The sequence below is a fragment of the Urocitellus parryii genome, chromosome 7 (assembly GCF_045843805.1).
Source record: "Urocitellus parryii isolate mUroPar1 chromosome 7, mUroPar1.hap1, whole genome shotgun sequence".
In the NCBI taxonomy this organism is placed as follows: Eukaryota; Metazoa; Chordata; class Mammalia; order Rodentia; family Sciuridae; genus Urocitellus; species Urocitellus parryii.
Window position 1 is genome coordinate 132691251 of NC_135537.1, and position 23270 is coordinate 132714520.

The following is a 23270-nucleotide window of genomic DNA, read 5'->3' on the forward strand; positions in this document are numbered from 1 at the left end:
GGTGGCTTACTTCTGTAATCCTAGTGACTCAGGAGGCTTAGGCAGGATTCCAAATTTGAAGACAGCCTCAGCAACTTAGCCACACCCTGCCTTATAATTCAAAAAAGAGGGTGGGGATGGGTTGTTTGGGGATGTAGCTCAGGTAGTGTACCCCTGGGTTTAACCACTAGTTCTGGGGGTAAAAATGACAGCCAGATGCAGTGGTGCACATTTGTAATCTCAGCAATTTGTGAGGCTAAGGCAGGAGAATTGCATATTTGAAGCCAGCCTCCACAATTTAGTGAGATCTTGTCCTAAAAAAAAAAAAAAAAAAGCCTGGTTTTGTAGCTTAGTATAACAGTATAGCAGAGAAAAACAAAAACAAAAAATGTAGTGGTGGAATTAAACCCAGAGCCTTGTGTATGCTACACAAGTGAGCCTCATCCCCATCGTTTTAAAACTTTATTTTATTTTAAAACAGATATCCCATTAAGTTGCCCAGCCTGGCCTGGAACTTTGGATCTTCCTGCCTCAGCCCTCTGAGTAGCTAAGATCGTAGACATGTACCACTGTGCCCAGCTCCTAACATTAGTCTTGTCTTTTTTTTTTTTTTTAAATGGAATGCTTTATGAATTTGTGTATCATCCTTGTGCAGGGGCCATGTTAATTTCTTCTGTATTGTTCCAATTTTAGTATATGTGATGCTGAAGTGAGAATTTATTTTCCGTTTTTTAAATGGGTGCATTATAAGTGTATATATAATAGTGGAATTTATTGTTACATATTTATATATGCCACAATATAAGAATATAATTTGGTCAACATCATTTCCTAGCAATAACATGATTCTTCTTATGAGAAACTTGAAGCTTTCCTACTAAAATCAGGAGCAAGAAACTCACTATTGATTTTTTTGGGGGTGGGGGTATGGGGGGGTTACCAGGGATTGAACTCAGGGGCACTGGGCCACATCCCCAGCCCTGCTTTGTATTTTACTTAGAGACAGGGTCTCACCGAGTTACTTAGTGCCTTGCTTTTGCTGAGGCTGGCTTTGAACCCGTGATCCTCCTGTTTCAGCCTCCTGAGCTGCTGGAAGTATAGGCAAATGCTACTGCGCCCAGCTCACCATTGATTTTTAACATAGTCCTACCTAATGCAGTTAAATGAGAAAAGGAAATGAAAGGTATATGGATTGGGAAAGAATAATAAAACTTTATTTGTTCACAGATGACATGATGTCTATGTAGAAAATGCAAAAAAAAAAAAAAAAAAAACTAGGTATGATGGGGACTTCTAGAACTAGCAAGCGTAGCAATGTTCATGATAAAAGATTAATGAAGAAAAGTCAGTTGCTCTCCTACATACCAGAATGAACAAATGGAATTTGAAATTAAAAACACATTGCCATTTACATTAACATGCAAAAAATAAAAATGTTCAGATATAATCTAATAATAGGTATAAGATCTATATGAGTGAAACTATAAAACCATGATGAAAGAATAAAGAGCTGTGCATGGTGGCACATGCCTGTAATCCTAGTTACATAGGAAGTTGAGACAGGGAGATCTCAAGTTCAAGGCCAGCCTCTGCAAATTAGTGAGAACTTGTCTCAAAAAGGGCTGGAGAGGGCAGGGGATATAGTTCAGTTGGTAGAGTGCTTGCCTTGCATGCACAAAGCCCTGGGTTCAATCCCCAGCACCATTTAAAAAAAAAAAAAAGGCTGGAGATATGGTTCAATATGATCATTGATTCAATCCCCAGTACTGCAACGGAAAAAAAGGAGCAAAGTAAATAGAGTAATGTCCTATATTCTTGGATAGGAATACTTAGTATGGTCAAGGGGTGAGTTCTTTACAACCTGATCTGTAGATTCAGAGTAATCCTAGCATGTTATTTTGTAGACAATGACAAAATGATTCAAAAGTTTATATGGCAAGGCAAAAAGACCTAGAATAGTCAATTCAGTATTGGAGGTGAATAACAAAGTATGAGGACTGATACAACCTGACTTTAGGACTTTACATAAAGCTACAGTATTATTAAGTGAAAGAATAGAGAAATAGCTCAGTAGAACACAAGTAGAGAGTAGAACAGAGTAGAGAGCCCCCAAAATACACACTTGTAAATATAGTTCAGCTGATTCTTGCCAAAGGAGCAAAGATAATATTTGGAGAAAAATGGTCTTTTCAAATGATGTTGGACATCCACATACAAAACAGAGACTATTATCCAAAGTGTACAAAGAACTCTTAAAATGCAATGATAGGAAAATAAGCAAAGACCCAAACAGAAATCTCTAAAGAAGATATGCAGTTGGCAAGTAAGTATATGAAAATATGTTCAATATTATGTTATTAAGGAATTGTAAATTAAAACAATGAGGCAGATGTGGTGGCACATGCTTATAATCCTATCAACTCAGGAGACTGAGGAAGGAGGATCACAAGTTCCTGAGCAACTTAGCAAGGCCCTGTCTCAAAAATAAATAAAAATGGCTGGGAGTGTGGCTTAGTGGTAAAGCGCTCCTGGGTTCAATCCCCAGTCCCAAAAATAAAAAATAAATAAAACAATGAAATAATAAATATTACAAAGTAATATAAGTAATGCTGTGTTAGACAGTATAATATTAGCATGAGAATAGACAATTTTATATCTATTAGAATGGTCCAGATCCAAAATACAGATAATACCAAATCCTTATAAGGACACAGAGCAACAAGAATTTTCATTCATTGCTGAGGAGAATGCAGAATGGTGTATCCACTTTAGAAGACTATTTATGGTTTATTTTAAAACTAAACATAATTCATATTTCATTTTGCAGTCATTATACTTGCAATTTATACAAATATCTTGGAAACCTATGTTTGCACAAAAATCTGCACACAGATGTGTATAGCAACTTTATCCATAATTGTCACAACTTGTTGCACTTTTTTCCTCCTGTTTTGTGGTACTGGGAATGGACACTGGCTTCCAACATGATAGGCAAGCACTCTATCATTGAGTTACATCCCCAGAAAATTGTCACAACTTTGAAGCAACTGAGATGCCCATCAGTCAGTGAATGGATAAATAAATTGATATAGCCAGACAGTGGTATATAACTATGCTAAAAGAAATAAGCTGTCAAGTCATGAACAGAGAGGAACTTTAAATGTATATTACTAAATGAAAGAAGGGAAATTGAAAAGATGATATAATAAGTGACTCCAAGTAAAAGACATTTTAGAAAAGGCAAAATGGGGCTGGGTTTGCGCAATAAAAAGAGCAGTGATTGCTAGGAGTGGAATGAGGGAGGAATGAATAGGAAGAGCTCAGGATTTTTAGGGCAGTGAAACTATTTGGACAATAGATACTACACTGGTGATACATGTCATTATACATTTGTTAAAACCCATAGAATGTATACCAGGAGTGAACCTTAATGTAAATTATGTATGGACTATGGGTGATAATTGCCAATGTAGGTTCACCAGTTGTATGATTATACTATTGTGGTGCAGGATATCTAGAGGGGAGAGAGTGGTGTGTATATTAGAATATGGGGTGTAGGGGAAATCTTTTATACTTCTCAATTTTTTTTTTGTGAATCTAAAGCTGCTCAGAAAAAGTTTGTTAATTAAAAAATAAATCTGAGATTTGGCTCGGTATATGTGGAGTGCATATGGATAGATCAGGCAAGATATGTGTATGGTTGATGGAGCTGGCTGGTAGATTCACGGGGCTTATAATAACTTTGGATATTTGTTAGGGGAAATCCCCCTATATTATTTGAAACTATTATGACCTTTGTTATTAAACTTTTATTATGTAAAAATTTAAATGTGCACACACCTGTAATTGCTGCAACTCAGGAGGCTGAGACAGGAGGATGGCAAGTTCAAGGTTAGGTTCAGCAACTTAGCCCCTGTCTCAAAAATAAATAAATAAATAAATAAGGGCTGTGGATGTAGCTCAGTGGTAAAGCACCCCTGGGTTCTTTACCAAGAACAAGTATACAAGAGTAGACAAAGTAATATAAGTAATGCTGTGTTAGACAGTATAATATTAGCATGAGAATAGACAAATAGATCATTTTTATACAGTGGAGTTCCCAAACCAGACCCATGTATATGGAGATTTGATGATGATGAAGATGGCAGTATCAAATTGTGAAAAGACTGGAATGGTGGTTATAGAACAATGAGAATTCACAGTTGTTGTACTGATAATTTTTAATCCCCATTTTGTACTTGTGGACACTTAGGGCAGAGAGTTTAAATAAATTGCCAGATTTCATTTAGTCAGTGGTGGAAGAGCCTAAGTATAGCTCTAAAACTATGACCTTAACCACTGTATCATTAGATAGTTAATAATTCACTTGTGGTACCTAGCATAGTTAAATCTTATCTCTTGCAAATGGTGTCACTTTCTATATTAACCTTTTCTTTCTTTTTTTTTTTTTTTTTTTTTTTTTTGTGGTGCTGGGATTGAACCCAGGGCCTTGTACATGCGAGGCAAGCACTCTTACCGACTGAGCTATATCCCCAGCCTAACATTTTAAAATCTAAATTTCTTCACTAGACTGTCAGCCTGATAAAGTGAGCGCCTCATTAATAGAATGTCTTTACTTTTTTCCAGAGGATCTGAAGAGGCAAAATGCAGTATTACAAGCTGCGCAGGATGATTTGGGACACCTTCGGACACAGCTGTGGGAAGCTCAAGCAGAGATGGAGAATATTAAGGCAATTGCGACAGTCTCTGAGAATACCAAGCAAGAAGCTATAGATGAAGTGAAAAGGCAGTGGAGGGAAGAAGTTGCTTCCCTTCAGGCAGTTATGAAAGGTAAAGACAAAGATCAGTTCTATGGCTTTCTAAGATAACCAAATTTTAGCAATAAGAATATTTTCACACAGTCTGAGTTCATTTGTGGCTTAATGTGCTGTCATCTTCAAAGATGTACTGTCAGATAAAAGGGAAGTAGGACAGGTGTAGTGACATGTACCTATAATCTCAGCTACTAGGAGGCTGAGGCAGAAGGATTGAAATTTTGAGCCTGGGTGATTTAGCAAGACCCTCTCTCAAAATTAAATTTAAAAGCCAGGTGTGGTGGTGCATGGCTGTAATCCTAGCAGCTTAGGATGCTGAGGCAGAAGGATTGCAAGTTCAAAGCCAACCTTGGCAACTTAATGAGACCCTGTCTCAAAATAAAAAATAAAAAGGGCTGGGGATGTAGCTCCATGGTTAAGTGCCTCTGGGTACAATCTCTGCTAAAGTGCTTGGTTAGCTCATACAAGGTCCTGAGGTCTATCCCCACCACTGCTGGGGAGGGGGGAAGGAAGTCAGCTGTGATACTGTAAATGGATGTATTATTCTGTCTTTAACAGATTTTGTAATAAAGAGTATAATGAGAGTATTATAGAGATAATACATTAAATGAAGACTACAGTTAATTGTTAGGTATAAAGCAGGGCTTAAATATGGGATTTAATGAGTTAGGTATATAATGTTATTGAATAAGGTGTGGGCACAGGGAATGTAATAAACTAGAGAGAGCTGCCATGCAGAAGACAAAGAGATTACACTTAATAGCTGTAGCTGATTATTACTTTTCTGGTCTAGTGTTGCCATGTTGTTTAGATTTTTGTACATGAAATCTTCACTGCACTAAAGGGGATAGAATGATCTGTGAGTTAGAATATCTTTATGGGCTTCTAGTCTGAGACATTTGTTTGAAGGAAGTATTGTAGTTTGGCCTCTATCTCCTTTTGGGACTAATATTGAATTAAATTTTCCACATTTCTGAGAAGATAATGACAAAAATGAAATAACTTCTCCCTGAACCTTTGTGATTGTAGAATAAGTTAACATGATAAATGTGATTCCTGCAGCATCTTCACATTTGTATGTCATTTTTTCCTTAGTGTTCTTTTTGAGAAGACAAACCCTAATTCTGAGTCTCGAGTTATCAAGTAAAGATTACTCTAGGCTTCCTTTAACAAATCTGATTATAGTGGTTTCCTCAAACAGGAGTTAATTTTTCTCATTAAAGTCCAGCAGGTAATCTAGGGCAAGTTAAATTGTCCTGTGATGTCACTAGAGTCCCTAACTTTTGCAGTCCTTCTGTTCCTTCATCCTTGCATGTGGTTTTCAACTTTGTTTTTGCCTCATAGCTCACAGATGATTGTTCTTCCTCTAGTCTGCATCAGAAAAGCAAGTTTTCAAGAAACCACCAACATACACTCCCCTCATACTTTGTTGACCAAGTGTATAGTCACCATAATTACAAGGAAACTGAAAAGTGTAGTTCCTATTTTTATTTTTTGTGGTGTGGTAATCCAAGGCCTCATGCATGTGAGAAAAGCACTGAACTACACCCCCAGCATGAAAATGTTTATTTTATTTTTGTGCTGGGGATTGAACTTAGGGTTACTTAACCATTGAGCCACATCCCCACCACTTTTTGTCATTGTTGTTTTGTTTTTGAGACAGGGTCTTGCTAAGTTACTTAGGGCCTCGATAAGTTGCTGAGGATGGCCTCAAACTTGAGACCCTCCTGCCTTAGCCTCCAGTGTCACTGGGATTACAGGGTGTGCCACCACACCTGACTTGAAAATGTTGATTTTAAATTGGGCACATTGACTTCCTAAACAAAACTTGGTTTTATTAGTAAAGAAGACGGAGTGAAAATTAATAATCAATGTGTCTATCACATAATGTTTTAAGATTACATTTAAATATAAATACTTCATAGAATTTATTTCAGTTAGTAGCCTTGGTTATAGTATAATATTCAAGAAATAAATCCATTTCCTCCACTTCCAGGTATTTAGACATGTTGTAATTGTCTTGGGTGCCTTGATGGTAGAACATAGATTTTGGAGTTGACTTTTGAGTTCAAGCCTTGTTTATTTATGGTTATGAAACATTGGGTAGACTATTTAATCTATCCTTTGGTTTCTCATCTGTTTATAAATGTATGTCATAGATTTATTATGAAGATTGGAGATCATAGCTTAATAAAACCCTTTAAAATTCTACATATAATAACTAAAAAAAAGGAAAACAAATTAAAAAAAAGAACTAGGAATGTTAGCTTCATTTTTGTGTGAGAGTTAATAGATTTTCAGAAATTAAGCATAAGATCTTTTTATGACTACAAAATTTAGTGTACCAATGCTTAGACACGAAATACGTGGTGATGTTTTATAGAAACAGTTCGAGACTATGAGCACCAGTTTCACCTTAGGCTGGAACAGGAGCGAGCACAATGGTCACAATATCGAGAATCTGCAGAAAGGGAAATAGCTGATTTAAGAAGAAGACTGTCTGAAGGTCAAGAGGAGGAAAATTTAGAAAACGAAATGAAAAAGGTACCAAAGAATATATTCATCTATAGAAATATTTGAATCCAGGTACAAGTGCTTTGATGAATATGGTTATAGTACTAGATAATGTGTTCCCCTTCTCCTAGACAATGCATGTGACTCACTCCCTTATTCTTGGGTTATAGTAAAATATTGAAATAAGCCCCTTTTTTCCTACTTTCAGGTAGGTAGATAAGGTGTCATGTTGTATTTGTCTTGGGGACCATAAAAAACATCATATTTCTTTATAAAACAATGCATGTATTTTTTTAAACATTTTTTTTAAAGTTGCCAATGCATCTTAATTTGCTTATTTATATGTGATGCCAAGGATCGAACCTGTGCCTCACACATGTCAGGCAAGTGCTCTACCCCTGAGCTACAAACCCAGCCCTCAATGCATGTATTTTTATAAGCACATATTTCTTTAAAACAGTTTGTTTTTTATTGTGTTTATTATTCGCCACCTTTCTTTGTTAGAATAAAAATTCCATGTTAGTAGAAATCTTTTTTATTTACCTAGAATAGAATCTAACACATAGGTTTTTTTTTAATATTTATTTTTTAGTTGTAGTTGGACACAATACCTTTATTTTTATGTGGTGCTGAGGATCGAACCCAGGGCCTTGCATATGCTAGGCGAGTGCTCTAACTCCAATGAGCCACAACTCCAGCTCCACATAGGTGTTTAATAAATGTTTTTTTTCATAAGGCTCATTGCTTAATGATTGCACTTAAACCAAAGTTTTAGAACAGGTGTCAATTTTCCTTCTTTCTCAGTTTACCTTGGTTCCTGTGTGACAGAATGCTTGAGCATATTACCATCTAATGCCTGAACACAGGGCTACTAAATATGAGACATTTTATCATTGAGAAAATATAAATAACCTTTTGCCCAGTTTGATAATATAAGCTAAGTATTTTTTTATTTATATATATACCTATTTTTAAATATACATACATATTTTGTTATTGGACCTTTATTTAATTTATTTATTCATTTATATGTTGTGCTGAGATGGAACCCAGTGTCTCACCCATACTAGGCAAGTGCTCCACTGCTGAGTTACAACTTCAGTCTACATCCATGTTTTTAAAACCACATTATCTTAAAATTTTCAAAATAAATTTTTGTCAATAGGATCATGATCTTCTATTACTAATCCAAATAATGTACATATTTGTTACTTCTGTAATATGCCACTTTGTTATTTAAAGTGCTTTAATTTTTAAAATAAACTTTGCTTTAGAACCATTTCTGATTAACAGAAAATTTATAAGATAGTAGACAGTTCCTATATGTTCCATGTCCAGTTTTTTTTATTAATTTTTATATTAATATGATATATTTGTCACAGTTAATAAACTCATATCCACTCATTATTACTAAGATACATTCTTTGTATTCAGATTACTTTAGTTTTCACCTAATATCCTTTTTTTTCTGTTCATAGATCTTTGTCCGGGATACCACATTAACTCTTCTTGGTTATTACAGTTTCTCAGATTTTCCTTGCCTTTAATGACCTTTCTTTGATTTTTAACGATGCTCTTTAAAACTTTGTTTACAATGACATCTAACATTTGGAATTGTGAGGTTATATTTGTATTAATAAATAACTATGGGGGCTGGGGTTGTGGCTCAGTGGTAGAATGCTTGCCTAGCATGTGTGAGGCACTGGGTTCAATCCTCAGCACCACATAAAAGTAAATAAATAAAAGGTCCATTGACAACTACAACTAAAAAAAAAAAAAAAAAGATAATAATAAAAAAAAGAAATAACTATGATACATTTTTTACTTTCTCTCACCTTTTCCCCCTACCTCCAAATGATCTTTGTCAAGTGATCCCAAACTAACTGTGAAGATGTTTAAAACTAACATGTCTTTTCCAAACAGTACTTAGTTCAAAATAAAATAAATGAAGATTATAAGGATTTAAAAACAAAGTGAATATGAATTGTTCTTTTCCAGGGGATATGTTTTTTTTTTTTTTTTTTTTAAAGTCCCCTTTATATTTGTGCATATGTTTCCCGGTCCTAAACAATTTGGGATAAATTTTTGCTCATTTACATTGAGTGACTAAGGTTAATTTTCATATTTATTAGCAGAAAGAACTCCAGCTTTTCGAGTCATTGTTTCTCTGTATGTGTGTGTATGTATATATTAAAAAATGAAAATTTAGTTTCTTGTAAGTTTACTAATTTATAGTAATGGATTATTAGTATATTTATTATTATAAATATGTTATTATTATAAATATTATAAATATACTAATTTATAGTAACGTGTCAAAAGAAAAATAAAGAAGGGCTGGGGTTGTCACTCAGTGAAGAGCACCCGAGTTAAAAAAAAAAAAAAAAGGAAATTATGTTTTATTAACATAGTAACCAGGAGTTGAAAAAATATTTATTGTGTGCATTTTCGGTTATATATGAGATACTTACTAACTCAGTTACTCAATTAAAAAATCAATTTTTCTATTTCAAATTGTAAATTAAATATTTGGCAAAACCCTGATTATGACTTGACATTTAAAGTTAGATTCAGTTTAATTTTCTGAATGTCAGTAAAGTGCTTGGTGTAGTTATTTGTAATACTAGTTTTTATGAGTAAGTTGTACCATTTAATTCTTTTTAACCATAGGCCCAAGAAGATGCTGAAAAACTTCGGTCTGTTGTGATGCCAATGGAGAAGGAAATTGCAGCTTTGAAAGATAAACTGACAGAGGCTGAAGACAAGATTAAAGAGCTGGAGGCCTCAAAGGTTGTGAAACATTGAAATCCATCTGCCCTAATGCCATGAGCAAAATTAGAATCATTAAGGGGGAAAAACTAATTTAGACTATGAGTCTTAAAAATCTTGCTTTTGGCGCGCATGGTGGAGCACACCTGTAATCCTAGCCACTCAGGAGGCTGAGGCAGGAGGATTGTGAGTTCAAAGCCAGCCTCAAGCAACTTGGTGAGGCATTTAGCAACTCAGTGAGACCCTGGCTCTAAATAAAATACCAAAAAGGGGCTGAGGATGTGGCCCAGTAGTTAAGCACCACTGGCTTCAATCCCCGGTACCAAAAAAAAGAATCTTGCTTTTGTTTATAATTCAAAAAAACTGCATGGTTGTGAACACCTGTAATTCCAGCTACTCAGGAGACTGAGGAAGGATTGCAAGTTGAGGCCAGTGTGGGCAATTCAGGGAGACCCTGTCACAAAATAGAAGGAGCCGGGCATGGTGGCGCACACCTGTAACCCCAGCAGCTTGGGAGTCTGAGGCAAGAGGGATTGCAAACTCAAAGCCAGCCTCAGCAACATAGTAAGACCCTGTCTCAAAATAAAAAATAAAAAGGGGTGGGGATGTGGTCCCTGGGTTCAATCCCTGGTACTAATAAATAAGTAAGTAAATAAAATAGAGTGAGGGTGGGATGGGGGAGCTGGTGATGTAACTCAGTAGTTGAGTATCTGCCTTGCACATGTGAAGTCCTTGGTTGAATCCCTAGTCCCACCACCATCACCACTAAAGCAAACAAACAAACAAATAAAAGCATTGAGATGATTTCTCTCTTATGGATATTTTAAATAATTATAATAATGATGTCCTATCATAAATTGCTACCTTGTTTCAAATTTAATGTTTATTTTCTTATCAAAATGATTCAATCTCATTAATTTTTTTTATCTTGGAAAATAAACTGTTCAATGTTGACTGTTTTTTGATGCCAGCCCTAGACTTGATCTTTTAACAAGAATGTAACTGTAATAATGACTGACTTTGTTGTCCATAAAGACACACCAGAGAAAATACAAATGGATTGTTGGAAATTTTATTAGGGCCAAGTGTGGTAGTGCAAACATCTAATCCGAGAGATTTGAGGGCGCTGAGGCAGGAGCATCACAGGTTCGAGGCCAGCCTGAGCAACTTAGCAAGGCCCTAAGCAACTTAGTGAGATTATCTCTCAAAATAAAAAGGCCTGGGGATGTAGCTCAATGGTAAAGTGCCCTGGGTTTAATCCCAGTAACAAAAAAATGAAAGTAGAAGTATAGCTCAGTGGTAGAGTGCTTGCCTAGCATGTATGAAACTCTGGTTTGGATCTCCGGGACCACCAAAATTAAAGAAAAAAGTAAAGATTAAAAGTAGGACAGAAACAAATAATGAAAAATGATAACAGCAGAAAACAGGAATATAAAAAAATGGTAATGTATTAGTAATCCTAGTAAATGTAAATTGAGACCTACTAAAAGATTTATCAGTTTAACTGATAAACATAAGTTGATATTGCTTATAAGAGATTCACCTAAAATAAAACCCCAAAGTAAGATTGAAAATAAATACAACTTAGATCCTGTCTCAAAAAGAAATAGGGTATAGATCAGCAGTAGAAGTTCTCTGGGTTCAATCCCCAGAGCCACAAACAAAGAAAAACCAAAATAGAAAAACATACTGTATAAATTCCAGCCAATAGAAAACTGATAGAAGAAGTGTAATATCAAATGGATAGGATAAGGAGGAAAAAACTAATAAAGAGGGAACCTACTTAATAATTCATCAGTAAGATAATTATGAACTTGAATGTGCCTTATGTACTCTTGAAATATGTGAACTAAAAAGTGACAACTACAAGGAGAAATTGACAGTTACAGTAGGCAATTTGAACTGATCTTTAGAGCAAGGAGAAAAAAATATTAGTAGGGCTACAGGAATTTTGAAAAATCAGGATCATAATTTAGATTTAATATACACATCAAATTTAGATTTAATAGTCAAAAAAGAAAGATAATATTTTGTAGAGCATAGTAGTTAAAATCTCAGCATTTAGTAGTGTGGGTGACCTTGGGAAAAGTTACTTAATCTTACTCTGTTTTTCTTTTTACTCAGCTATAAAATGGGGACATTTTATAATACCCTTTATAATACCTTATAAGGATATTATAAGGATGGTTCGAGTTAATATGAACCCTTAGGATAGTATATGGGATATATTATTATTATTAGATACATTATCCTTTTCATGATATATATTAGCATTATGATACATTAAGCTTTTTATTTATTTATTTTTATTTTTTTGTGGTGCTGGGAATTGAACCCAGGGCCTTGTGCATGGGAGGCAAGCACTCCACCAACTGAGCTATATCCCCAGCCCATTAAGCTTTTTATAGTGTATTTTCAGATACATTTTTTCATAAGGTCAGAAAGGAATTGTTAACAAATGTCAAAGAATTGATGTTCTACAGATCCAGTTGTCCAATCCCAGATTATTCAGTTATTCACAATAAAAAAGATAGTCAAAATAAAATGCTTGGAAAAAAGGGGGGAAATCATGGAAAAAGTAATCACAAAACATGTAGAGTGATGGGGATATTTAGCTCAAGAATATTAAGGAAAAAAGAGCTAGGCACAGTGGCGTACGGCTGTAATCTCAGTGGCTCAGGAGGCTGAGGCAGGAGGATCATAAGTTCAATGCCAGCCTCAGCAACGGTGAGGCATTAAGCAACTCAGTGAGACCCTGTCTCTAAATAAAATACAAAACACGGCTGGGGGTATGGCTCAGTGGTCAAATGTGCCTGAGTTCAAACCCTAACCCTAACCCATGCCCCCAATTCCCCCCAAAAAAATGTAAAGGAGAAAATAATAATGGTAAAAACCGAAAGTAAGTGGAAGGAAATAGTACAAGTAAGAGCAGAAGTTAGTGAGATAGAAAAGCAAAAGAATAATAGAGAATAATCAACATATGAGAAATTGGAAAAAGTAATTAGACAATCTCTAATATTAAAGTCTTATCAGGAAAAGTGAAAAAATTTTCTAATCATTAGAAATGAAATGGGACATGATTGCAAATCCTTAGTTAAAAATAGTAAATGCTACAAACAGTGATATACTAATAAACTTGAAAAAATGAAATGAAAAAAATTCTCATGAAATATATTTAGTCAGAATTTTCCCAAGATGACATAGGCAAGGTAAAGTAGTAATTATTGAAGAAAATTAGTCTAGAATCAAATTTTTGTTCTTCCTGCCTCCTCTTTCCAAGACATTAAACTCAGTTGATTTTCCAGGCACATTTTTCAGAATCTTTTGGAAAGAGAATCCTTATATTTTACACACTGTGTCAGAGAATAGAAGAGGAAAAACAATTTCTCCTTTCATTTCTGAGACTAATAGATCCTTACTATAATGAACCAACACATAGAAAGGTAGTATAAGAAAACAAAATCATAGATTTGTCTCAGGAATCTGGAAGTTAAATTTTTTTTTAACATTTGTTAAACTGTTAGGGTAGGGGTGGAAAACAGCCAGACTTGGTTGTGTACATCGGTAATCCCAGTGATTAGGGAGGCCGAGGCCATAGGATTGCAAGCTCAAAGGGCCCATGGGTAATCTAACAAGTCTCTGTCTCAAAAGACAAACAAAAACTGGAGAAGTAGCTCAGTGGTAGAACACTAGCCTGTGTTCAGTCCCCAGTACTGAAGAAGAAGGGAAAAACATTACAACCAAGTAGGGAGTATTCCCAGCAACTTAAGGATGGCATATCATTCTTACATGTATCAGGATGGCGTATTATTGTGATGTACCACAAAAAAAGACTGCAGAAGAGCAATGTTTGTCTTGGGTTCCAAAGGCCTTTGATAAATTTAAACATTAAACAAAGGGCTGTTTATCAAACCTTCAGTAAGCACAGTTAACAAATGTTTAGCAGTGTTGGGAACACTATGTGGAGACCTGTGCTCAGGAATTTTGTTGAGGTTGTTTTTGTGGTCCTAGATGATATAGCAAGGCAACATAAAGAAATGAGAAGAACTGGAAAGAATCTGATGAAACTGATTTGATTGTCTACATAGAAAAGCCAGAAAATGCACAACAGATTGTTAGACCAAGTAAGAATTCAACTAGTTGAAAGCTGTTCCAGCAAGGTCAACATAAAAAAAAAAAAAAAAAAGGAGATGTTTCTATACTCCAGTAATGTCCAATTATAGAATGTAGCAGGAAGAAGGATCCCATTCACAACAGCAGAAAAAACTCTTGATTACCTAAGAATAAACAAAGGTGGGTAAGACCTTTATAGAATACATTATAAATGAAGACCTGTGTGTATACTCCTGATAAAAAGCATTGTAAAGCAATTGGTATACTCCCAGTTTAATCTGTAAATTCAGATTAGATCATGGCATTCCTACAGGGAAATAACAGATCAGGAATACACCCAGCAAAATTTTAAAGAAGACATGGCAGTAGACTTGCTGTACCTACTATTTATTAAGATAGTTTGTCCCTGGTTTCTGGATAAACAAATAGATCAATGAAACAGAATAGTGAGCCCAGAGATAGATTCATATGTCTGTGGAAATTGGTAAGTGGCAGGTGACATTACAAATTAGTGGAGAAGGGTGGGCTGCAGGTATAGCTCAGTTGGTAGAGTGCTTGCCTCAAATGTACAAGGCCCTGGGTTTGATCCCTAGCACCACAAAAAAACAACAGCAAACAAAACCAAGACAAATTAGTGTCGAAGGTACAGATTGTTTGAAATATACTTTTTGCTGGACACTGATGCATACTTGTAATCCCAATGAATCTGGAAGTGGAGGCAGGAGGATTTCAAGTTTGAGTCCGGCCTGAGCAGCTTAATGAGACTCTGTTTCAAACAAAAAGGGCTGGGGTTGAAGTTCAGTGGTAGAGCACTCTTGTTCAATCCTCAGTATAAGGGATTGGGGGCAGGAAGATTTTCAAATAGTTACATGTTCAGAATAAAGTGAAATTAACTTTATACTTCATACCTTATGGAAATTAATTTTGGTTAATTAAAAATCTAAAAGTGAAAATTAAATCTTTAAAACTTTCAGATATTAAAAAACAGTATGGGGCTAGGGTGTGGCTCATTGGTAAAGCACTTGCCTAGCATGTGCAAGGCCTTGGAGTTCACAAATGTGCACACAAAAATTGGGGTCAAAAAGAAAACACTATTGATTATGGACAAAACACTGACAAATTTGGCTACCTTAGAATATAATATTCCTTGTTGAAAGGTCTACAAAAAGTTGAAAAAGAGAAGATGTAGACTGTGAGAAGATATGTATAGCTCCTATTCCTGACAATAGCCCAAATTTATAAAGATTGCCAAGTCCGTGCATGACAAAAGGCCCATTGGCAAAACAGGTAAAGTATATGAATGAGTAGCTACAAAAGAGGAAATTAGATAGTCAAGGAATGTAAAAAATAATATCTGGCTATACTAAGAAATCAGAAAAATACAGATGAAAGTGGGATACCATTTTAACCAGGTTATAAATCTTACAGAATAAATTTGTTACATTCAATTTACTGTTGTAGTGTTTCAGCTACTGTCATAACATCAGATCCCAAGATCACTATTTTGGGGTTCTTGATGTGGGGGAGTCCTTGTTACTTCTTTCTACTTTCTCCTGATACAATATGGATCTCTCTCTCTCTCTCTCTCTCTCTCTCTCTCTCTCTCTCTCTCTCTCTCTCTCTCTCTGTTTTTGTGGTACTGGGCCTCATTCAGGTTTCTATTTCAGTCTTTCAGTGGTTTGTCCTCAGCTATACTATTACTCTGTGTTACCTGGATTTTTGTAGATGTCCGTAAGTTTTTGATGAGTTGTTAGGGTTGTAGAATTCAAAGAAATAAAAATATTATGCTGCTGCTTCCACTATCTTCCCAGAGTCTTCTTAATAGCTTTCAAATATTAGAAATTCACTAATTTTTAATTCAGTTGAAATCTGTATTCTAAGAAGTTAGAGCTGGTAGAGTTAGCAGTTGTATACGGTCATTTATAATGGCTCTTTTGTCTCTTCATTACCATTTGATGATAACAGGTGTCAGGGAAAGCACTTTGCTTTGTTTGGTTAGTGCCTTGTGGTTGACTGACTAGTAAAGCATCAAATTGCAGTGTCAGTAATCATTTTAGTCTCTGACTAGTACAGTGTAATGGTCTAGGAATAAGGATAACTAAAAACAGATAAGCCAGCTGTTTGAAGAAATAGAAAAAGGCTGAAAGTGACCTTGAGTATGAAATTAGATATAGTATAGCCATGTAAAAAGCTAAAAGTTAACTAAATGGTTAGAATTTAGAATGAACAATTTATGTGAAAGTATAAAAAAGTGACTTACAATCCTAGATTTTCTGGTTATATCTATTTCAAATATTAGGCTGTGTTGTTAATATTCTAGGTATTACAGTTTAATTGTTTAACAAAAATAAAGCACTTTATAAAATGATGTGATTTAAAAAAATATTATGCCCTTATGTGATTAGTGGCACATAAGGGCACTTCTTCTCATCAAGACTTCCTTTCTTTTAATTTCCATGAATAAGTATTGGTGAAAATTTCTCCTTTTTATAAATTTAAAATATTTGGAATTACCTTACCAGAAATTGAAGAAAATCAAAGTTACAAGAATATGTTGTCATTTTTATCTTTAAAAATTAGCTGCTATTTAAAAAACTCAATCCATACCTGATGTTACTAAGTATGGGATAAAATAAGCACCTGCATTGCTCTGAAAATGAAAATGGAACTTTTTTGAAAAGCAGACTATAAAACAATTATGTGTAATTTCAGTTGCATATTTATTCAGGTGATGGAATTTTGTATAACATCTATTAATTATGTTATTTTCCAAGTTTTCTTTCATAAGTATGTATTTGTTTTAGAATTAAAATTATTAATGTTAATTTTGTATATACATAAATTTATGTAAAAGTAAATGTAAATTTTTTCCAGAACTTACCTTTTTTTATTTTTTTAAGTACTGGACATTATACTTAATGTAGAAACTGTTGTAAAATTTCAGTTTGATAGATGCATCATCTTTCAGGTTAAAGAACTGAATCATTATTTGGAAGCTGAGAAATCTTGTAGGACTGATCTAGAGATGTACGTAGCTGTTTTGAATACTCAGAAATCTGTTCTACAGGAAGATGCTGAGAAACTCCGGAAAGAATTGCATGAAGGTAAATGTATGTTCTAAATATTTTTATTTCAGTCTTGAAGATAACTATGTTAGCAATTTGATATTAACTAATAATAACAAATTTTGAAATTCCAATTCAAGCTGGGCACTGTGGCACATATCTGTAATCCCAGCAGCTTGGGAGGCAGAGGCAGGAGGATGGCAAGTTCAAAGCCAGCCTCAGCAACAGTGAGGCATTTAACAACTCATTGAGACCCTGTATCTAAATAAAATACAAAATAGTGCTGGGGATTTGGCTCAGTGGTCTGTGATTCAGTGGTCTAGTGATTCAGTTTAAGCTTTGTGGTCAATTTGAATGTTCTTATGCAAAGCTGAAGCTGTGACAACTACTAAAGGTCCTTGGATTGATAGTGCTTTTGTGTTCCTCCATAACTTCAGCCATAACTGTACAAGGTGTGAGCTCTCAGCAGAAAGATAATAAGGCTGGAAATGTGTGCTTATACTGCTTTTGCTTGCATACCCTGTTTGATGGATGTGAATTAGCAAAAGTGAGAATGCGATTGAGAGGGCAGACAATCTATTCTGTGGGCCTTATTAACATTCCTTTTTTTTAAGCAGTACTGGGACTTAAATCCAGGGTCTTAGACTTGCTAAGCAAGCACTCTTTCACTGAGCTATATCCATAGCCCTCTTTGTTTTTTATTTTGAGACAAGGGTCTCACTAAGTTACTCATGCTGGCCTTTAATTTGTGATCTTCTTGTCTCAGCCTCCCGAGTTGCTGGGTTACATGTTTGCACCATTGTGTCCAGTTTAACATCCTTTTATTTTTTCCTAGTTGTGGATATTGAACCCAGGACCTCCTGCTTGTTGGCAAGCTAACCCCCAGCCTCCACCCGCTTTTTTATTTAAATGTTTTTAGTTGTACATGCAGCGACTTTATTTTGTTGATTTACTTTTATGTGGTGCTGAGAATCAAACCCAGTGCCTCACACATGGAGGCAGGTGCTTTACTGCTGAGCCACACCCCAGCCACCACCCCCAGCCCTTTTTGGAATTACCTTACCAGAAATTGTTTTACTATTTATTTATTTTTGTTTTATTATTTATTTATTTATTTTTAACAGGCCTGGGGATTGAACCCAGGGGCACTCTACTACTGAGCTACACCCCTAACCCTTTTTTTTACAAAATACTTATTTTTCAGTTTTCGGTGGACACAACATCTCTATTTTATTTTTATGGGGTACTAAGGATCGAACCTAGCACCCCGTGCATGCCAGGCAAGCGTGTTACCACTTGAGCCACATCCCCTGCCCAATTCCTAACCCTTTTTAAACTTTGAATTTCTTTTCTTTTCTTTTCTTTCTTTTTTTTTTTTTTTTTTTGAGAGAGAGAATTATTTTTTGGTGGACACATATCTTTCTTTGTATGTGGTGCTGAGGATCGAACCCGGGCCACATGCATGCCAGGCGAGCACGCTGCCGCTTGAGCCACATCTCCAGCCCCCCCTTTTTAAACTTTGAGACAGTCACACTAAGTAAGTTGCCCAGGCTGGCCTCAAACTTGTGATCTTCTTGACTCAGCCTCCATTGTAGTTGAGAGTAGTTGTAGATATATAGTTGTAGATGTTCATATCTATACACTCAGTTAACATCCCTATTTTTTTTTTTTTTTGGGCACCTGGGACTGAACTTGGGTACTTGGCCACTGAGTCACATCCCCAGCCCCATTTTGTATTTTATTTAAAGACAGGGTCTCACTGAGTTGCTTAGCGCCTCACAGTTGCTGAGGTTGGCTTTGAACTCTTGATCATCCTGTCTCGTCCTCCTACGCTGCAGGGATTATAGGCGTGCGCCCGGCAGTAACATCCTTGTTTTTAAGGGACTATTTTGGATTTTACTAGTCTTGTAGGAGAGTGACGTATACATTGACTCTGTATTTTCTAAATCAGGTATGGAAGTTTCTAAAACTTACAAATGAGCTAATTTTATACACTAAATAACAAGGTCTAACAGCAGATTTAATAACTGCTTTTTTTCTTTTTGTACTGGGAACTGAACCCATTTAGCCTTTTTATTTTTGTTTAGAGACAGGGTCTTGCTAAATTGCTGAGGCTGGCCTCAAACTTTTGATCCTCTTGCCTCAGCCTCCCAAATTGCAGGAATTATAGGTGTGCTCCACCATGCTGGGTTTAACTACTGTCATTTTGAAATAGTGTTGTGCATAAATGATACATTAAGAGGTCTGCTGGATTGGGGATATAGTTGGTAGAGTGCTTGCCTTGCGTGCACAAGGCCCTGGGTTCAATCCCCAGCACCCCCCCCCTAAAAAAAATCTGCAACAACTGTAGTACAGATAAAAATATCTATGATTTCTAATGATGGTCAAGTCATGGTTTTTCTTCTACTGTATTGCCTAGACTTTACAATGAAGGAAATGGTGAATTTCAGTTACATAATATTGAAAATAAAGATTTTGTTTTCCTTATCCTAGTATATGGATTCCTTGAAATCCTAGACTTGTTGCAGCTTATACTAGCAACATTTTAATGTGCAGGATTTGGAGTGTGTTGATAGAATTCTAACAGAATTTAAGTACATTCAGTGCTATGGAAAACAGAGTCATAAATAACTTAGCCATATATATTTTTTTCCAAATAGTGGAATGCTAAAATGATATAAACCTAAAAAATTATTTCAGAAAACATTATGAAAATAACCCAAACTTTGAGTGGGTCTTTGGCCTTCAGGACATACTTTTCAAATATTACTACTGTTACAAGCATACAGATAACCATACTGTCAAGGGGTTTCCAAAAGAAGTACAATCTTGGTTTAAACTTTGTATCCCAGCTCTTTTAGAATAAGTTGTTGAGGTTATCAAACCTTCTAATATATCTGAGACAAGTAATTGAGAAATTATAATGAAAATGAGGAAGGGATAAGAGAAGTAATTTTGTTCTAAAATGGCTACAAAAAAAATAGTGTTTTTAAGTGAAAGAGAGAAAAGTTGAGCAGCAGTTTAATTTGCTGCCTAAATTGGGGGAATTAGATATGCAATCAAATTAATTTAAGTGCCTGTTTTAGGTACTGTGCTGGGAAGTATGTTAGGATATAGCAATGTCACCAACAAAGATAGGCCCAATTCTTTTTTCTTAGGAATAGATGAGTTTTTTAAAAGAAATTATTCTTTAATTTTTTTTCTTTTTTTTTTTTTAGATGGAACTCTCACTGTGTTTTCTAGACTGGTCTTGAACTTCTAGGCTTAGGTGATGTTTCCACCTCAACTCCCCAAGTAGCTGGCACTATAGCATGTCCCATTGTGCCTGGCTGAAAAAAGTTATTCTTAGTAGAGTTTAGCTTGTTCTTTTTTTGTCGTTGTTTTGTTTTCTTTTATTAAGTGAAGTTTTAAGAGAGGGGTGAATACTTGACAGGAGTCTGAGGGGAGTATGGCATGCAAGGCCATTTGCATGTGGTACAGCTAGTTAAGGAAGTAGAAGAGAGTAGTTCAGCGCGATTAGGATACAAGAGAAAATGGGCAAAGTGAAATATTGGAACAGTAGACATGGACTAGATCATGGAGGTCTTATGCTCAGGATGTTGAACTTTATCAGATCGGCTTTAAAGAGCCTCTTCAGAGGCTTTTATTTTTTTTTTTTTTTGGTACTTGGGATTTAACCTAGTGGCAGTTTACCGCTGAGCTACATCCCTAGCTCTTTACTTTTTGAGACAGGGTCTCATTATGTTGCTTAGGGCCTTGCTAAGTTGCTGAGGCTGCCTCAAACTTGCGATTTTCCTGTCTCAGTTGATTTTTAAGTAACAGCTTTATCAAGATGTAATTTACATTCAGCCTCTTAAAGTGTACAATTGAATTTTTTTCTTTTGAGAGTAAAGTAAGAATTTATTTTTGAAACAGAAAGTGGAGCACACATAGGAAGGGGTCCCAAGAGGGTTGCCCAGTGGTTTTTAATATAGAATTATATGTCATCAACCACTATCTAATTCCAAAACAGTTCATTACCTCAGAAATCCTTACCCATTTGTAGTCATTCACAATTTCTCTTTTCCCATGTCCCTGGCAATCACAAATCTACTTTTTGTCTCTAGGTTTTCCTGTTCTGACTTTTCATTTGAACAGAATTTTGTAATATATGATATATGCCCCTTTATGTCTGGCTTCTCTGAAGGATTTTAAACTGGGGAGTCATATCATTTTTGAGTTTTAGAAAGTTCAGTTTAAGCTGGCACAGTGGTGCATGCCTGTAATTCCAGCAGTTTGAGAGGCTGAGGCAGGAGGATCCCAAGTTCAAAGTAAGCATTAGCAACTTAATGAGGCCCTGTCTCAAAATAAAACAAACAAACAAACAAAAGAAAAGGGCTGGAGATGTGGCTCAATGGTTGATTGAGCATGGCTGGGTTCAATCTCTGGTACCAAAAAAAAAAAGGTTTCGGTTTAATAGCAGTGTGGAGGATAGGAAAGAGAGAGCAAAGACCAATCTAAAGGCCAGCTCAGGAAGAATGAAAATGGGACTACCATTGAAGTTGCCTTAAATCCTAAGGGCTGGTCGAAGACAGAAGCCAGAAATCAGAAGATAGATGGGGATACGAAGTCAGAAATATGATTCTCTCAGGTTTCTGACTTGGGTGGTTGGGTGGATGAGTGGATGGGTAGATAGTGCTTTATCTATTGATAAAGATAAACATAGATAGATGTTTTCAAAGTAAGATGGCTGAGCTGATGGTATCAACAATGTATATATTTTACAATTTTTTTTTTCTTTTACTTATCCTAAGGAGGCAGAACTAAATGGGCCCAGGAAGGATTCCTGAATGACAGATTTATCAAAACGTATTAAGCATATTTAGGAGTAGTTACCACACATGGGCCTTTAGAACAACATTTGCCAAAGTGTATTCCCTTCATTTATTTAAACTGAACTGTAAAAATTGTTTTTATTTGTTTATATTTTTGTGATACTGGGGATTGAACCCAGGACCTCACTTATGACAGGCCAGCCTTAAACTTGTAATCTTCCTGCCTCAGCCTCCTAAACTGCTGGAATTATAGGTGTGCAGCCCTCATGCCCAGCATATATCACCTTCTAAGAGAAAATACATATAATGAAGACCCTCAACTCAAAATCCTGCTGTAGTCTTTAACAATTTACTTAACCCAGAATTTCTTAAACTTAAATGGACACAGAAGTCCTTTCTTCATATGTTCTTGGCACACACCTGCCATATTCATCTGTAGATTGCCTCTTGGGGCCAATCAAGAACACACATATAGATAAAACAGACCACTGTTCTGGTCTAGCAGCCCTATGCTAAAGAAATTTTCTTCCATTAAAATTCAGTGTTTTTGATTGGGGTTCCTAATAGTTTGCCATCTCTTGGAGCAAGAGCGACAACAACATAACCAGTTAAAACATACATGGCAGAAGGCCAATGACCAGTTTCTGGAATCTCAACGTTTACTGATGAGAGACATGCAGCGAATGGAGATTGTGTTAACTTCAGAACAGCTCCGACAAGTAGAAGAACTAAAGAAGAAAGATCAGGTGAATACTAGTTTTGTAGGATTTGCTTATGTTGTTAATTACAGCACCCCTCCCCCGATTGCATTATTGTATGATTTTTTTTGTGTGTTGATTTAAGCTGGAACAAGGTAATGTGTACCACTTTATTATCATCATTGCCATTATTATCGAGTGCTGGGAATGGAATCCAGGACATTGCCCATGTTAGGGGCAGCTAAGCTGCATGTACTTGTTTATAGTTTTTTGTTTGTTTTGTTGCTTTTTTCTTTTTTTGAATGCCACTTAAAAAAAAAAAAGATAATAGCTGTGTTTGAGGAATTTTATTTTTTAGCTTCATATATCTCCTTATCTCAGAAGGGAGAAACTGATTTATAAACGATCCTCTTCGAGATTGCAGGATGTGGCAGTGCCTGTTTCTGAGAAATCTTTGTCTGCAGTGCTGTCTTTTGGTGACTTTGTTCTAAAAGCCTGATTAGA

The 23270-nt window shown here is 35.6% G+C and overlaps 1 protein-coding gene and 1 non-coding gene across 2 annotated transcripts in view; one reads left to right on the forward strand and one right to left on the reverse strand.

The window, feature by feature from the left end:
• The window catches only part of Rabep1 (rabaptin, RAB GTPase binding effector protein 1), a 97483-nt gene that overhangs the window by 38548 nt on the left and 35665 nt on the right, over positions 1-23270 (forward strand). The window contains exons 3-7 of the mRNA XM_026393895.2: positions 4606-4809; positions 7177-7337; positions 9978-10097; positions 17158-17293; positions 22636-22814. Of these exons, the coding sequence (XP_026249680.1) occupies positions 4606-4809; positions 7177-7337; positions 9978-10097; positions 17158-17293; positions 22636-22814 (800 nt within the window). The remainder of the gene's footprint in view (positions 1-4605; positions 4810-7176; positions 7338-9977; positions 10098-17157; positions 17294-22635; positions 22815-23270) is intronic.
• On the reverse strand, positions 590-693 carry LOC113186513 (U6 spliceosomal RNA). The gene has a single exon (XR_003301296.1). It is a non-coding gene; the product is annotated as a U6 spliceosomal RNA (small nuclear RNA).